This window comes from Mesocricetus auratus, unplaced genomic scaffold (genome assembly GCF_017639785.1).
Source record: "Mesocricetus auratus isolate SY011 unplaced genomic scaffold, BCM_Maur_2.0 Super-Scaffold_100027, whole genome shotgun sequence".
Taxonomy (NCBI): Eukaryota; Metazoa; Chordata; class Mammalia; order Rodentia; family Cricetidae; genus Mesocricetus; species Mesocricetus auratus.
The window spans coordinates 24,518,716-24,536,607 of NW_024429208.1; the positions used below are offsets into that span (position 1 = coordinate 24,518,716).

The 17,892-nt window shown below is 44.3% G+C and overlaps 1 protein-coding gene and 1 pseudogene across 4 annotated transcripts in view; one reads left to right on the forward strand and one right to left on the reverse strand.

Moving 5' to 3' along the window:
• Window positions 1-17,892, reverse strand: part of Micu1 (mitochondrial calcium uptake 1) — a 142,013-nt gene that overhangs the window by 53,742 nt on the left and 70,379 nt on the right. For all 4 annotated transcript variants that reach the window (XM_040732566.1, XM_040732565.1, XM_040732564.1 and 1 more), the window contains 2 exons: window positions 14,395-14,477; window positions 13,421-13,618 (listed from right to left, as the gene is read on the reverse strand). In XM_040732566.1, coding sequence (XP_040588500.1) covers window positions 13,421-13,618; window positions 14,395-14,477 — 281 coding nt within the window. The remainder of the gene's footprint in view (window positions 1-13,420; window positions 13,619-14,394; window positions 14,478-17,892) is intronic.
• On the forward strand, window positions 17,033-17,603 carry LOC121134361 (annotated as a pseudogene).

Genomic DNA, 17,892 nt, shown 5'->3' on the forward strand with positions numbered 1-17,892 from the left:
GTCTCAAAAACCACTAAGCAATGCCAGGGCTACTGACATGGCTCAGCGGTTAAGAGCATTGGCTCTTCTTCCCAAAGACCGGTGTTCAATTTCTAGCACCCACATAGTAGCTCACTCCAGCTCTAGGGGATCTGATGTCTTCTGGCCTTCAAAGGCACGAGGCATGTATGTTATACATAGACATACATGCAGGGCAAATACTCACATACAAAATAAGATAAACCTCAACAGGCCCCACAGATATTCATGGGACCCTACCCTTTACCTCTGGCTATTGCTAAGTTCTGGGAGAGGAGAAAAATCCCTGTTTTTAGTTGTGGATCCTGTGCTGAGTTCGCCAAGCTCCAAACCCATGGTCACACAGATGGCCCCTGGTTAATCTTGGCGGGTCACAAAACAAAGTGAGGAAGCGTGGAAGTTCAACAAAGATTTGTAGGGAGGGTGGAGAGCGGTTGAGGTGAGCATGGTCAGTCTGAAAAGTGTGCACATGTTAACTTGTAAAAACAGTAACCTAACACAAATGAGTGGATAGTGGACGAACAATGAGCAGACGAACAAGGAAAGCTGTTCTAAGCACGCGGTGCTGCAGCTGAACACGCTCCCCACAGCTGTCTCTTCACAGCTGCCTGGCCAACACTGTCAGGTGTCTCGAGCCTCCACTCCAGCACTGCACCTCTCCCCGTGGGCGCAAGGGTGCTCTCATGGAGACCCATCCCTCTCGGGCTCCTCCTCCTCATTCTGCACATCAGCAATTCTGCCCCTTGCTTCCTTTTTGCTCTTTAGGAAGGCTCACCACCCTTGTTTGGGCTCCCTATCCCAGACGCCATACACTGGGCATCCTCTATCTACATCTCCAACTGTATCCTTACTCAGAATGCCAAGCCCATGTGCCCAACTGCCTCTTGACAAGCCTACTGAGATGGCCCATCGGCACTTCAGTCTGAGCCAAGCACTCAATTGTGGGGACACCAGACCTTGAGCAGAAACCCACTTCCCCTTTGGCCTGGGAGCAGGCAGCTGTGAGATAATGTTTACTGAAAACAATTCAGTGCTATAAAGCTCTTGATAGGGCTCAGATAAGGGCTTGCTCACTGAAACACCATGACTTTGACACCCCCTACGGCTAGATGCCTCTTCCTGTACCCCCTGCGGTGTCTCCCCGATTCTGGGGCCGGAGATTAAACCACCAGCCAGGAGGGTAAGAAGTCTGGAAAGAATTGTATGTAGATGGATGGCAGAAGTCCTTAAAAAAGGGAAGTGTTTTTTTCTTGGAGAGACTTCCTTCTCCTAAGCGGGACTTGGAGGCTCCTCCTAAGCTGACTTGGGAAGCATAAAGTTTTCTTAAAGCAACCGAACGGTCTCTGTGTCATCTATCCCAACCACCTCGCTACATTCTTGGAAGCAGGCTGCACAGCAGGTGCGACACTCAATCTCAGCTCTCAAGAGGCTATCATGAGCTTGAGGCCAGGTTAGCCTATTTAGGGAGATCCTGTCTCGTGCTCACCCAAAAAACCCATCAGCCTGAAAATGTCCAAAACAGAACTCAGTATTTTTCTCAGAACCCAGCTGCCCCCTCTTCTCTTCTCTCCTATACCAGACGCCAAATCCAGAAATACCTTTCACTTAGGGTTTCTCAAAGTAAGCCCTTTCTTTTTCCTCTCTTTCCTAAGATTACCTTATTAATTTCTCCTTGGATAAACACCATAGCCATTTAATAGGCTTTTCTCTTTGCTAATCACACAGTATCAGTACATCTTGCTAGGGACCCAGATCTAATCACACTGCCTCCCTTTGGAGCCTTAGTGTTTCCTGAACCACAGAGCGTCACGGATGAGGTGCTCACGCTCCCACTCAGAGTGCTCATGGCTGGCTGCCGTCTTCTGCTTTATTCTCTGGGATGCACCGTCTTCACTTCCTCCTGTCTCTGCAGCCGCTCTATTTCCTCAGGATGCATTCTTGTCTCTTTTCCTTCCACAAATCTTTCTCTCTCTCTAAGCATTAGCCTAAGCTTTAATAAGAAAAGACATTCACGGCCCTGTGGGGTAGACCGACAGAAAGTGAACGGGAGAGTGTGGGTGTGGAGGCAGGCGAGACAGTCGTAAGAGAAGTAATGGGAGATGAGGGAGACTTGAGGAACATCCGTTTCTATGCCATTAGCTGAACTCAGAAGATGATACGACCCTCTAACGTGGCATTGGCTCAGAGCATCAAGTCAACAGGGGTGTGCTTAATGCATTATTAATTCATGAGTTACTGCGAGGCTGGCTCTGGCTCCAAAGATACTGTCTAGACTCCAGAGACTCCTCCAATAGACTAGGGGTTAAAGCTTGCTGTCCTTCTTCTAAGCATTTCCTTTTGACACCTAAAGGCGTTGCTTCTGAAAGGCATCTGCAGCTGAAGACTGCTCTGTGTGTGTGTGTGTGAGAGAGAGAGAGAGAGAGAGAGAGACAGACAGAGACACAGAGAGAGACACAGAGAGAGAGAGACAGAGACAGACAGACAGACAGACAGACAGACAGAGAGAGACAGAGAGAGAGACAGAGAGACAGACAGAGAGAGATGACCAACTCAGATGCCCTAGACATTGCTTTGTTTCGGCTTCCTCATGGTTTGTATTTTGTCTTACTTTAGAAAGGATGTATAGCTCCTGCTAGCCTCAGACTAGAGTTGCCCCACTTTACCCTCCTGTCTGCCAGTATTACAGGACTGTGTCACCATGCCTAGCAAGCTTCCAAGTGAAGGCTGATCAGGAGGCCAAATTTAGTTTGTCCATAGGCCCAGGAAGATCTTGGGAAAACCTACAGGTTTCTCTTCATTGATCTTACCCACTAATTTTCCTGTGTGTGTGTGTGTATGTGTGTGTGTGTGTGTGTGTGTGTGTGTGTGTCTGTCTTTCTGTCTGCACATCCCTATTGTATTTCTGCAGAATCACCTTTGAGAGTACAGGAGAACACCCAGGAGAGTCATCAATTCAAGCCTGATCCGGGACAAACTTGGTAAGAAAGGTCATTCTCTCGTCACTCTTTCCTGGCTATGGTCCCAGAGTTACCCACACTGCCTGCCTCTTCTCACCCTTTCCACACCAGGATAAAGAACAAAAGACAACAAACCAGCGTGTTCTTCAGACAGAATGCATCTCAGAGTTAAGGGTGACACATAAAATACTCTCAAGCATACTCCTGTCCTGGTACCTCACAGACTGATTTACACTTCTGGTTCACATCCTGGGTCATACTTGTCAGACACTTATCTCTGCCACTGGGGATTACGTGTGACCCTGTGTGACCCTGAGAAAACGTCCGGAGCTGGGCGTGGTGGTGCATGCCGACACATAATCTCAGGACTCTGGAGGCTGAGGCTAGGAGAACTGGCTACATAGTGGGGCCTTGCCTCAGAATAAACACAATTCTGGTTCATTCGTCTTACCTTTGGAAGCTGAGAGCAACTTTTTTCTGTCTTCACCACTGAGTGCAGATCCTGGCTGGCTAGTTCAAGTTGGAAGAGATGGACTGCTGGGAATCAACTCTCGGGCCTACCCTCTGTGAGTGTGGATTCTGGGCAAGTTATTTAACCTCTCTGTGCCTCAGTTTCCACACTTCTCCCCCCTCCCCTAATAGGGTTTCTCTCTGTGTGTAGCTCTGCCTGTCTTGAAACTTACTCTGTAGACCAGGCTGGTCTCAAACTCAGAGATCTCCCTGCCTCCGCCTCCTGATTAAAGGTGTGCACCACCACCACCCAGCTCCCAGGAGCTGTGAAAACCCTGGCAATGAGCTCCTGAGTTGAGCAGGAATGTGTTCTACTGAAAAACAGTTGAATGACAGTCAAGAGATGCTTCCCAGGAGGAAGATCAAGTCTTCATCATTTATCTAGGATTTTCATTTTTTTCCCTCGTGGCCAGTTTAAAATGAATTTAAAATGTTAACATTAAAGATACCAGATGACAGAAAAATCCTGGAAACTGCCAAATATTCTAAAGGTATCACTGCCATACCACAGACTTCAGAATTGCAGTTACCTGAAAATGAGATGTTTAACAGTTTTTGGTACTTAAATGATTGATGTGACTTAGAAGGGCTAAGGCCTTTTAAGATCCATGTCTACTGCTAGGCATGGTGGCACACGCCTATAGTTCTGCCTTCTCAGAAGGCCAAGGCAGGAAGATGACTGACTCCAGAAGTTTATGTTGGCCTGGACAACACAGAGAGACTCTGCTACCCCCAGATTCTCCCACCCCTACAAAATAATCAAAAAATAAAAACCGTTATGGAAAATTATTATTCTATTATCTATAAAGATAGATAATACTCGTTTTTTGAGACAGGCTCTTATGTAGTCCAGGTTAGCCTCAAATTTGGTGCACAGCTGAGGGATGATCCTGAGCTCCTTGCCTTCCTGCCTCTGCCTACCAAGTGCTGGGGTTAAAGACATGCGCCACCACTGGGATGAACTATTTTTCAAGCAGTGATCAGTTCTTTAAAATACTAGGCTCCAGAGCTGGGTATGGGTCTCTATGAGTTTTAGGCTAGCCTTGTGTACCTATAGTTCCAGGATAGCCAAAGCTACACAGTGAGATCTTGTATCAAAAACCAAACAAACAAAACACCCCAAAGAACAACAACAGTAACAAAAATCTTCTGGCTCTGTAGCAAGCATGGATTATGCTACTGATCTAATTTGTTGATTTTTTTTCTTTTTTGTGCAGAGTACTCTAGATTTAAGGAACGAGACAGCAAAATAAAGAGTTTGAATGAGAAAAAGATAAAGCTGCACACACATGTGAGTATATACATGTGCATATATGTAAGTTTGGAATAATCATATAAGTGGCAAAAAGAGTTTCCTAGGACGAAGACATATTGGAATTTTGATTTTCCTATTTTCCTGCACTTTGCTTTTGCATTTTAATATTATGTGTATGGGTGTTTTGCCTGCATTATGTCTGTGCACCATGTGTTTGCCTGCTATCCATGGAAGCCAGAAGAGGGCATTGGATCCCCGAGAGCTAGGTTTAGGGTGGTTGTGAGGTACCCTGTGGATACTGGAAATTGAACCCAGACCCTTGGAAGAGCAGCCAGTGCTCCTATCCCCAAGTCACCTCTCCAGCCCCTGCCCTACAGTCTGTAATGCTTTGTTACTATCCCAGTTTCTAGGGAAAGCAACACAGTTCTCTTTTTTACATTTAGGGGGATGCTTGCTTAGGTCTTCTCTCAACACTCTGCAAGAATAAAGCAGGTCTTTATTAGTAAAGACCTGTACTTTTATAACTAAATATAAAAGTTATATTTTATGAGAGGAGACTGCTACTATTATTGTCTTAACACAACAAAAACAAAAAACCCCAAACCTTTAAATGTATACTTTGCTTCTTGTTAAAGTTATAAATACTTAAAGAAGTACCTTTTATTGAATAATTCAAGCTAAAACCAAGAACGGAATAAGAAACTATAAATTGACCATTACTTATATTCTGCTTTGTAAAAGCAAAGGAGTCACAGAGAAAGCAATCCTGAAGAAACTCCATTTTGTTTTCTTGCATGTAATTAAGAGTCACCTCTGGGGGGCTGGAGAGATGGTTCAGAGGTTAGGAACACTGGCTGCTCTTCCAGAAGACCCTGGTTCAATTCCCATCACCCACATGGCAGCTCACAACTGTCTGTAGCATCAATTCAGAGGATCTGATATTCTCACACAGACATACATGCAGGGAAAACACCAATGCACATTAAATAAATAAATCATTAAAAAAGTGTCAACTTTAGACCTGATATCATGGTCCAGGCCTGATGGCACATGCTTACAGGCTAGTATTTGAAGGCAAGGCAGAGCTTGGAGAATCAGCACAAGTTTGAGGCCAGCTTGGTCTACATAATGTGTATCAGGCCAGCCAGGGATATACTGAGAAGTCCTGTCTCAAAAAGCCAAAGTAAAAAATAAAAAAGAGTCAACCCTTACACAGAGTTCATACCTGGAGTCATTTCTTCCAGAAAACAAATGGACAAAAATCAAGAAGCAACACAAATCTAGACTGCGAGGACTACCAAGAACATTCTAGTTCCAAGAGGTACCTGGTGGAAAGCCTTCTTGCTTTGGTCTCCTTTTCCATAACCACTTTGCCTTTGTGTTAGTCTGTCTCTTGTAGGCAATGATATCAGCAGAGCGGAAGATGGGTACATAGAAGTATACTTTGATGGATTTAAATATGATTCTAGGCTCTCCTTAGGCACTTTGATGTTTTAAAAATGCTTTTTGCCAGGCATGGTGGCACATGCCTTATATCCCAGCACTAGGGAGGCAGAAGCAGGTGGATCTCTGGCCAGCCTGGTCTACAGAGTTCCAGGACAGTCAGGGCTTTTACACAGAAAAAGCCTGTCTCGAAAAGAACGAAAAAGAAAAAAAAAAGTGCTCTTTACCTGAAATTACTGTGCTAGGACATAGCACAGGGGTAGAGTACTTGCATGCCTGGGCCAGACTTTGGGTTAGGTCCCAGCATTGAAAACAACAACAGCAGCAGCAACAGCAACAGGCCAGCAAGACAGCTTGGTATGTAGACACACTTGCCACCAAGCCTGAGTTTAATCTCCAGATCTCTTAGGGTAGCAGGAGAGTGAGTGAGTATGTATGTATGTATGTATGTATGTATGTATGTATGTATCTATCTATCTATCTATCTATCTATCTATCTTATCTCAACAATAAATTCAAATTAACTCTCATTTCTGCTAATCTTACTTTTAACATTTATTTATTATGGCTGTATGTATGCTGTGTATGTATCTGTGTGTGAATGATGTATGTACCTGATGAGTGTGCGGAGCCCCATCTGCCATGGCACATGTGTGGTGATCGGAGGACAGCATTGTAGAGTCAGTTCTCTCCTACCTTTACGTGGTTCTGGGAGTTGAACTCAGATCACAGGTGTCTTGACTCCCCAGGCCATTTTGCTGGCCCTCTCTGTTTCTCTTGACAGTTGTGAATAATTAGCATATTTTTATGGCCCACTTTTATTTTTTTCCTTATTGAACAAGTGTAGTTAATGTCAGTATTTTTTGAAGACCAGAAACACAAGACAGTCATTGTTCTTTGACTTGTACCTAATTTATCTGCAGGTAACTGAAGCGTATGCTTCCTGAGGCACCACAGTGTGGTTGGTTGGCTACACAATATCCATAAAGACCCCCAACTTATTTCTTAGTTTCTTTGTTGTAGATTCTAGTTACATTCTTTATTCTTGTATAAATTAGTTTTTACTTCTCTTTGACATGACAGCTCCTTTCCCCCAAATTAAAATTAACCATAATCTTTCAAAGAATTTTCTTTCATTCTGATTGACGACTTTCTTGCTATAGTCTTCAAGAAATCAATGAATATATTAACTTGAATTAGACTTGGCACCCGTCTCCAAGGAACTCAACTCACTAATTTCTGGTAGCCTTAGATAGAATTCTTAACCTAAAAAGAGTTTTAAAAATAGCAACGTTGTATTCTTACATCACTTCTTTCAAACCATGTTTTTGTTGCTGTTGTTCTCTCTCTCTTTTTAAATTAAACTTTATTTTATGTGATGGGTGTTTTGGTTGCAGGTATATCACTGAACCGTTTGTTTTGTTGAGGCTAGAAGAGGGTATCAGATCCCCTGGAACTGGAGCTAAGATATGGCAGTTGTGAGCTACCATGTGTGGTTGCTGGGGATTAAGCCTGGGTCTCTGGAAGAGCAGCCAGTGCTCTTAACCACTGAGCCATCTCTCCAGACCCTTGGTGTTGATCTTGAATAGAGAAGGGGGTAGGGTAGGGTGAAACAAATGCCATCAGAATTTAAGAGCTAACTATTTCTCATGATTGCATAGCTAGGTTGGGTCACAGCTTACAAACAGTAGACAACAAGGTATTTCTTCCCGGTCCTAAGAGTGGTACCAGGTAGCAGAGAGCCAGGAAAATGGATGGCCAGAGAAGGCAGAATAATAGAACTTTGGTCTTTTTCTACCCCTAAAATCCAAACTGTTTTGAGTCCCATAAGACCTTATCATAGACTGAGAGAAAAAAATAAATAAAAATCAAGTCATGAGCAGAAATAGCTCAGTCTGAAAGTAAGCGCGGAATGTACCTGGCTTGGAATCCCGAATCCTGACTCTACCACAAGACAGCTGTGACTTTCACCTCTTCAAGGTTCAGTTTCTACACCTATGGTATGGTTATAGCTACCAACTCTGGTAGAGTTGGTGAGAATTAAAAACTGTCAGCTGGGCACAGCAGTGCATGGTTTTAATCCCAGTACTCAGGAAGCAGCAGCACAGACATCTCTGGAGTTCCAGACTAGCCAAGGATACACAGAGAGAACCTGTCTCAAAACAAGTTAATATACGCAAAGTGCCTGGACCAGGGCAGACGTTTAGTACCACACTCACAGGCGACTCATTCTCCCACCCATCTAGAAAAGCAGAGCGGTGATCAAACTTACTTAACTTTCAAAACTGCTCTTTTGAGGAAAAAGGCAACTTAACTTTCAAAACTGCTCTTTTGAGGAAAAAGGCAGAAAAGACCAGTTAAATGGAACCATAGATCTCCTTGATCTCAAGTTTTAAAGGAGATAAGCCGTGAAATAAACTAGTAAGAGACAGAAAGAACGATGGCATTATAAAGCCCATACCAAAGGTGTTGAGATTTATTAATCATTTCCACTTGCCTCTTAGTGTGATGACGAGATCTTATTTCATGCTCAGTGAAGGGAGAAATCACCCAAGCTTTGAAAAGGGAAATTAAAAGTGTTCCATGAAAACAAAAATCACTGCCATTTCCAGATGTCTTCTCAGAAAATGGTTTCAAAATAAAAAAAAAAAGCCTTTCAGTCTTCATTGGGATGATTCATGCTGCTGCCTAGGACCTGTCTGAGGCCACTGGTAAGCGGAGCACACACACAGAACAACACAGACACCCTGGCAGACACCTAAGGCACAGCGCTTGCTAGGCGCTGCCGGGAATACAGCCCTGCACTAGTGTGACAGGGCTGCCCAGACAAACCTCTGTAACTGGGTGGCTTAAATAATGGAAGTGCATTTCCTCACAGCTCTGGAAGGTCTAAATGGCGCTGTCCCCCGCTGCAGGACTCTAGGTCTGTAGATGGCTGCCCAGAGTCCTTCTCCACGACTGCCCCTTTGTGGACGTGTGCCCTGGTGTCTCTTGGTATGTCCACTTCTTTTCTTAAGAAGGCACACGTTGGATGAATCTGGACCCCATCCAATGGCCTTCTTTGAACTTAATTACTTGTTCTGGCCCTGACCCTGAGTGCAGCTGTGTTCTGAGACACCCAGTGTTAAGGTCCTGTGTTACCTTTTCCATCATGGCGACTAAATAACCTAACAGAAACCACTTGAGAGAGAAAAGCTGTGGGTTCATGGTTTCAGGGACTTTTCCCTTCCTCATGGTGGGGAGGCACAGTGTGGAGAACTTCTCTGCCAGTGGCAGTCAAAGCCCGAGGTGGGTCTGCTCACATGGGCCAGGTCAGGAAGCAGAGCACGTCAGGCTGGAACCAGAGGTGGGAAAACCTTCCAAGGCTTGCTCCTGGGGGCCTACATCTACCAGTCAGGCTCTGTCTCAAAGGCTGATGGCCTTCAGACTAGTGCCACAAGCTGGGGACCAAGCATCTAAAATATTAACTTACGGAGACATTTCAAATCCAAACCGTACTAGGCTACAGCATATGAACTTTGTGAGACACGATTCAGCCCCACAACAAAACACTGACTCATTTAACCATTTTATGAATGAGTAGCCAGACTCCGAGAGAATAACGAATTTATCACATATCACAGTCAGGAAGGTGTGGAAGTGAAGTTTTAACAAAGGTCTCATTAGAGCTGGAGCCAACGGTCTGTCTGCTAGTTACACTTACTCAAAGGGATGCATATCTATCTAGGTAGACACAGCACTGCCGGCAGAAAGCTTGAAAGAGAGCTGTGGAAACAGAGGTCTGCAGTCACTAGTCCATGTCATCATGTGCAAAGAATGGATTCAGGGTGAACAACTATTGACACAGCACTTACTCAATATTAATACGGGATCCCCCCAATAAAAACCATCTATTGGCTCCCTCATATGAGGACCTTCTAACTAGAAAATAGGAACTGTCTTGGCATTTCCTGGCCCAAAGCCTACAAATAATCCTAAACCAATGTCAAAGACAACTGGGGGCATGAGAACAAGTACCACAGATAGCATTTCTGTCATGTTTATATGTAGGATGCATGCATGAAATCCTCATCTTTTCTGTATTTGTCTGTTTTCTTTCTTGAGATAGGGTTTCTCTGTGTAGCCCTGGCTGTCCTAGAACTCACTCTGTAGACCAGGCTGGCCTTGAGCTCAGAGATCTACTTGCCTCTGCCTCCCAAGCGCTAGGTTAAAAGCATGTACTACTACTGCCTGGTTTTCCTGTATGTTTTTATCTGATTGCTAACTGACATATTATATTAGTGGGTTTTCAGTTCTATCAAGTCCCAGGATGAAAGTCTGGAGTTCTGTGCTCTGTCTCTTTATACACCTGCTTTTGTTTCTAGGAATGTCCAGGTAAATTGTGGTCCGGGGGCTACCTGCTCTGCTCTCTGGGTTGACTCCATATTGTGCTTTCAAGTTTGTGTAAAATACGGGCATACTTTGAGCTTTATCCTGTGATTGCATTTTATGGATCTGTACTCTGTGTTAAATTATAATTATGAAGTTAAGAAATCAAGCTATTTACACTGCCAGATGTTATGATGCTTGTAAAGATCATTCTGGTGTGCATTCCAGGGATTTAGATATAGGATGTAAAGTCTAGAACATAAAAGTTTTATATAAAAATTTTTGGACAGGGTCTACTACTTTCTTCTATATGAGGAATAGACTGAAATATTCCATTGAGAATACAAATTCCATGAAGGCACAGCATGATGCATATATTTATATACATAATATGCACACATAAACTATATATAATTGTAGCATCTTTAGTATATATATTAGATAAAAATACACAGTTCAATGTAAAATTCCACCCTAAGATATCTCATTACACACATGCAAATATTCCAAGATCCAAAAAGAGAAGTAAAAGTCCAAAACACCATTGTTGCCAAACATTTGGATAACAGATGCTCAAACTGTGTCAACAGGAGCATTTACACAAAGTTGAGTCCTAAGGCTTAAATGACTAGTTTGTACCATTCTGAGACATTCCATTTTAAATTCCATTATCTGAAAGTTTACTGTAGTAAGGTGAGTGGCAAAAGCCAGAGTACTGAGGCTTTTTGGAAGACAGTCCTCTTTGTATGACTAAAGAAAGCAAAATGTTGCTGGGCATGGTGCCACACACCTTTAATGCCTGCACTGGGGAGGCAGAGGCAGAGGCAGGAGGATCGTGGTGATTGAGGCCAGCTTGGTCTACAGAGTGAGTTCCAGGAAGGCCAGTCAAAATTATATGGTGAGACCTTGCCTCAAAAATGAATAAATAAATAAAGACAAAATGGCACCTAATTAGAATATTATGGGCTGGAGAAATGGCTCAGAGTGTAAAGACTCTTGCCACTAAGCCTGATGACCTGAGTTAGAGCCCTGGGATATATACATGGTGTTTTGAAAGAAAATCATCAACTCCTATATGCCCCCACAAATAAAAATAAATAGAAATGGGAATTTAAAAACTGGGGTACTATGATGGATTTTCTGGTTAATGAGAACTGAGTATGTAATTGCTTCACTTCCATTGTTACCATCTTTTCAGTGGTTTATAGACTGACGTGTTCTTCTGCATGTGGTGTAGAAGAGCCTTTGAAATCTACCACTCTTTCTCCTAATGCTTTCTCAGCCCTGTGCGTTTTTCAGCAGTGCAAGGGAGTTAGCATGGGTTAGAACAGCTCTGCCGCCGCTCTGTGTACCTTTAACTAACGCAGGTGCAGCATGTGTAGTCATTGCAGGCCTCCATAAGAAGTCCTGGGTAAATGCAGAAATCTATTCCAGGGCCCCATGTAGCGGGATGACCTTCACCTTTCTATGTAGCTGAAGGTGCCTTGAGTTTCTGGTCTTCCTGTCTCTACCTCCTGAGGGCTAGAATTACAGGAGCTCCTTACTAAGGCCGGTTTGATGTTTTGTTGTGTTTTTGAGGTAGGGTCTCACAATGTAGCCCAATCAGGTCTGGAACTCATCAGCTAGCCTGGGCTGGCCTCAGATTCATGGCAATCCTCCTGCCTCAGTTCCCTAAGTGCTGGGGTTACAGGTGTGCATCATGGCCAGCAATGACTATTCATTAGACCACTTAAACATTAATACAATAACAAATTTTAAAGCTAGACCTAACATTTTATTCATCTTTTTTTTTCTCCCAGATCCTGAGTATCAGACAGCATTTTTAAAAAAGATAATTGGAATTAGCCTCATAACTGAGTCAAGTGGGGATGGGAAATCAGAGTAATGGGAAAATCAGAGTGCAGAGAAGAAACAGGGTTTAAAATGAAGCAGTACCGTTCTTTTCATGTGCTTTTCATTACATTATTTGATGTTTTGAAATTTCAATGTGGCTGGAGAGATGGCTCAGAGGTTAAGAGCACTGGCTGCTCTTCCAGAGGTCCTGAATTCAATTCCCAGCACCCACATGATGGCTCACAACCATCTGTAATAAGATCTGGTGCAGGCACACATGCAGACAGAACACCGTATACATAATAAATAAATCTTTAAAAAAAGAAATTTCAATAATATTAAAGTAGGGCTTATGTTGGGAAAAGGAAGTTGTAAAGAAATTTTAAAAATTAGGACTTTTCTGTCACTAAACAAAAGCATATATAGCAGGTATGTGATGAATGCTCTGAATAGAATCAATAGCCCCAAACCCTAAACCCACTTGGTGAAGACATACTGTGAAGACATTCCCTAAACCCACTTGGTCAAGACATACTGTGAAGACATTAACACTCTTGTGGTGGGGTGTCTGGGGCCTGAACAGCATGACTGACTACATTTGATGGAAAAATGAGCTTGCAAATCTCCAAACACAGTGAGACACTTCTGCACTTCGGAGCACAGAGGTCTTCATTCTGAGTCTGTGTTTCCAGCTGTCACCACCTCTGCAAACGTTCATAGAAGGGCTATTTATCATTCCCTCTCCTCTACATTCTGTGCCTTCCGTGTAACAAGCATAAAACTGGGAAACATGCTGAGGGGTAGGACTGCTCTGATCCCCAGATTTCTTCTTAAATGGGAAATCCAAAGACAACTAAGATTTATGATCTTTTCCTTTTTGTTTTAGTCCTAGAACCATTCTACTCCATGACAACTCCTGCAGATTATGTCATTTCCCATCTGCTCCTGGCTCACAGATCAACCTTAAGGCTCGGACCCAACAGTTTTCATGGCTGGAAAGAGACTGAAGACAAGTGCGAGCACAGGCCACACCTACCTCCAGCTTCAGAACATCATGCTGAAGTTTACGCTGAAATTCCAGGAAGTTTTTGATGGTGAGTTTCCCTTTGAGATCCGCTCCAAAAAAGTAGGTTGTGAGGGCCGAACATAAGCCAGACTTGAGGGTGTTGCCTGTAGTGGGACGATCTCTGTGACGCATGCCCATGCTGGTTTGGGAGCGAATGATGCTCTGAACCTGCAACAGAATCATATCACCACCCTGAGACTCACTGTTACTGTGAAACACAGAAAAGTTACAAATGCACAACAATCTTAGGACCTGTGTCCTATTATCCCCATTTCACAGATAAAGAGACTGAGGAGTGGCAGGAAGGAGGAGAACCAGGGTTCTGACTCAGGAAGCCTGACACTTTCATGAACCTGGCTTCAGAAAAAGAGGATTTGTTTTGGGGTGAGGTGGGGTGCACAACCTCTCATACAAGCAGGGCATCCTCACAATAACATAATCTCAGTAGGTTTCAACACCTCACACTTTTCAATATAGTCTCTAGATATGCTGTATAAGAATTCTTTTGTTTTAAATAATTTTATATGTATGGGTGTTTGGCCTGCATGCACGCTGGTGTACCACATGTGTGACTGGGAGCCAGGGAGGCCAGAAGAGGGCCTTGGGGTCCCCTAGACCAGAGTTACAGATGGTGAGGAGCCACCATGTGGGTGCTAGGAATTCAGTGCTCTTAACCACCGAGCCATCTCTCCAGCCCTATCTGCAAATTCTTGACACCTAAATATTTTAGTATGACTTACGGGATAGGAAGTTGGTGTACAATAAGAAAATATGGGGAATCTGTTCAATCTTTGAGAAGGGTTTGTTTTGAGGACTAGCGAGAGCAGCCTCCACATGCGAGAGCTTTCTTAGCTAAGGCTGCGGCCGCCACAGCTCTCAGCGGGCCCCGCACTCACTGCTCACTCCCCACTGCTGAGCACACTAAGGAAGCCAGCGGAACTTGCCTGCTCAAACTCCTCCATGTCTACTTCTCCATCTCCATTCAAGTCAAACATCTTGAAAGCAATTTCAAAATTTCTCTGAGGAGCTGCAAGGAGAAAAAGGAGCAAAGGGGGGGGGGAAATGAAAGAATACATGGGTCAAAACATGAGTCACTTCAGGAAAATGGCTTAGCACTAAAGCGATAATCCAAGCATAGAGTGTGACATTATCTAGCTTAAGGGTTCACTCCTCGAAACTCCAAGAGGATTTTGTGGCCAGTAAAGACAGCAGTTGTCTGTTCTTGTGTTTCAACCCTCTTTACGCTTTTTTTTAAAAATGATCATGTTATTATGTACAGGTGTTTTGCCTGTATGTATGTCTGTAAAAAACATGTGTGCAGTGCCTGTGGAGGTCAGAAGAGGCCGCAGGATCCCCTGGGACTGGAGTTAACAGCTGGTTGTGAGCCACCACGTGGGTGCTGGGAATCAAACCTGGGTCCTCTGCACGAGCAGCCAGTGATCTTAACCACTGAGCCACCTCTCCTGCCTCTGAGCCCTTTCCTAAATACTTCAGCTTCGCCTTTTGAAGCGTCACACCGTCAGCTGTATGATACTCTTCCCCGCTTTTTGGTTGTTACTGAGCGCGTACAGCACGTTGTTTTGATAATTTCCCGAGTGGAGAAAGCCTGTCTACGATGAGACATACTGCTGCAGTGCAAGAATGTCAGCTTCGACCTTTGCTCCTGCGTTTAAACAAGCCAGCTTTCCTCTCTGCTTCTCTAAGGGTCTGCACGGTTCTATGCAGGTCGCTTTGCTGTGAGGGTTTCAAGTTGTTCCCGTCCACGTGTTTATCCATTGTCACTGCTCTCTGACAGGGCAGAAAGGCATTCTGGAAGCCATTCAGCCCCCACTCCAACATGCCAGCTGCATACACAAATTACTAAGTGGAGCATCCTTAAATGTTAAAGCTTAAAAAAAAAAAAGATAAAAATACACAACGCTTGAAACATCCGCTCCCTTGGGTGAGTGGTCAAAGCTCCTCCATCAGTCTTCAGTGTTCCGGAACCAATCCAAACACAATTAATACACTTCATGTGTCGTAATGAAACATAAATTAATGGCTGTTCTCCTTCATGCTATTAAGTGTTCTGGTAAAGAAAACCAAGATATTCACTCCCTCCCTTCCTTTTGTGCTCCCAATTTACAGAGCTTTAGACAATAAACCAAACTAAGTGTTCTGTCCTAATGGCCCTAAAGAAGTTTTCAGTTATCATCATTTTTACTAAGAAGCCAAACCCATAAAACGTAAGGACTATACACAAACTAAGATGCAAGCCTGATGAACGTGTGGATCACACATAGCCAATGAGTCCAAACTCCCCTGTGAGTCCATCAATTGCACAACTTCCTGGGTGACCCCACTGTGAGTCTGTCTAGCAGAACTTCCTGGGTGACCCCATTGTGAGTCTGTCTAGCAGAACTTCCTGGGTGACCTCATTGTGAGTCTGTCTAGCAGAACTTCCTGGGTGACCCCATTGTGAGTCTGTCTAGCAGAACTTCCTGGGTGACCCCATTGTGAGTCTGTCTAGCAGAACTTCCTGGGTGACCCCATTGTGAGTCTGTCTAGCAGAACTTCCTGGGTGACCCCATTGTGAGTCTGTCTAGCAGAACTTCCTGGGTGACCCCATTGTGAGTCTGTCTAGCAGAACTTCCTGGGTGACCCCATTGTGAGTCTGTCAAAAGCAGTATTCCCTGGGTGCCAATTCTCCTTTCAGCCAGTCAGCTGGCTAGAAAGTGCCTGGCTTCAGTTGCCATGGGAACCCTGGGCCTCTCAGCTTCCAGCTGTCTGCTTCACTTGATGCTGGCATCCAAGAGATTTATTCCTTTTCTGTTTCTTGGTCCTCTTGCCTCAGCCTCCCCAGGTCACCAGCATCTCTGGTCCATACCTGCTCTTCTTTAGGCTACAACTACAAGGGCTGAGAAGGACACCACTTACAGAATTTGAGTTTTAGATGTTTATTTGCACTTTTCTTTCTTTCATTTGTTTTTTGAGACAGGGAATCTTTGCGTAGTCCTGACTGCCCACCTATGCCACCTGAATGCTGGGATTAAAGGCATGTGCCACCACTGACCTGGTTTGTCTAATCCTGGCTGACCTGAAACTCAGTATGTAGACCAGGATGGCCTCAAATTTACATAGCTCCACCTGCCTCTGCTGGGATTAAAGGCAGGAACCACCATGCCCAGCTTGGGCCAAGTCTTAAAATAGATAATTTCATCTATTTATTGGTGGATTTTGTACCTACAATCTTGAAGGTTTAAAGAGCAAAACAAGATACAGAGGACTGGAGAGATGGTTCATCGGTTAAGAGCACTGGCTGTTCTTGGAGTGGACCTGAGTTTTCTGTATCCATATGATCCAGTTCCAGGGGGATCTGAATTCCTCCTCTAGCCTCTGCCAGCACCAGGCTTGCATATGGTGCACAGACATACAAACAGGCAAAACACACATATACATGAAATTAAAAAAAATAAAACACACAAAAAAAACCCCAAGCCCCAAAAATGATCGTTCGGGGTGTGCAGGCACTGAGAGTGGGCCAGGCTGCGGGCTGCTGGGGGTGGGTGCAGATTTGCTCTGCTGTGTACTGTGAAAGATTGGATGAAGGTGGTTTTGATAACCAGGGCAAGCAGTGGCACTGGGCTAGCTCTCCGAGAGTGGCTGCTGGTGGAAGACCATGAGCTTCACCCCGGTTTGGTCAAGGTGAATAAAATCTGAGCAAAGCAGGAGCTGTTTGTGATGCCCTGCTGGCCTCTGACCCCTCTGCCAAGGCCAGCGACCTGCGGTCTGTGGTTAGGGAATACAGGAAGTGAGGCAAGGTTTCAGATTAGACCACTTATATCTGAATGCTGGGATCATGCCTAACCCCGGATAAACATCAAAGCACTTTCCTCTGGCGTTTTTTCAAGAAATATGATTCATACATTCTCACTCCAACAGCTGAAGGACAGTTGACCCAGAATGACAAAGTCACTACTGATGGGTTCCAGGAGGCGTTTGAAACCAGTTTTTGGCTACTTTAACCCTGATTCATGAACTGGAACTGCTTCTTTGTCACAGGGTCAACCCCTCCAAGCGCTTCTGAACTTCCTCTCACAGTGCAAAAACTTCTGTAGAGGACACCCAGCCCCAGAGAGGCCAGGAAGTAATTAAGTCAAGGGCTGAAAGATAGGTGGAGATGTAAAGACACTGCTGAGAACTTTACCAAACTGCACGGGAACCGGAAAAGCATGTTAGGATCACCATTCAAAAACCAGGTCACTCGAGCTGATAGTGACATTCTCCAAAGCATCCTGTACTTCAGTCTGTTCCGGGGCATGTGGCTTCCCACCATGCTGGATGATTCACATTTGTAGTAAACCACAAGCCATGGTCATCTCTCTTCCTACCTCTCAGAATGATCTCCAAGACTCTGTATGTGCACACATACACACATGTAAGCATATGTATGATGGACACAT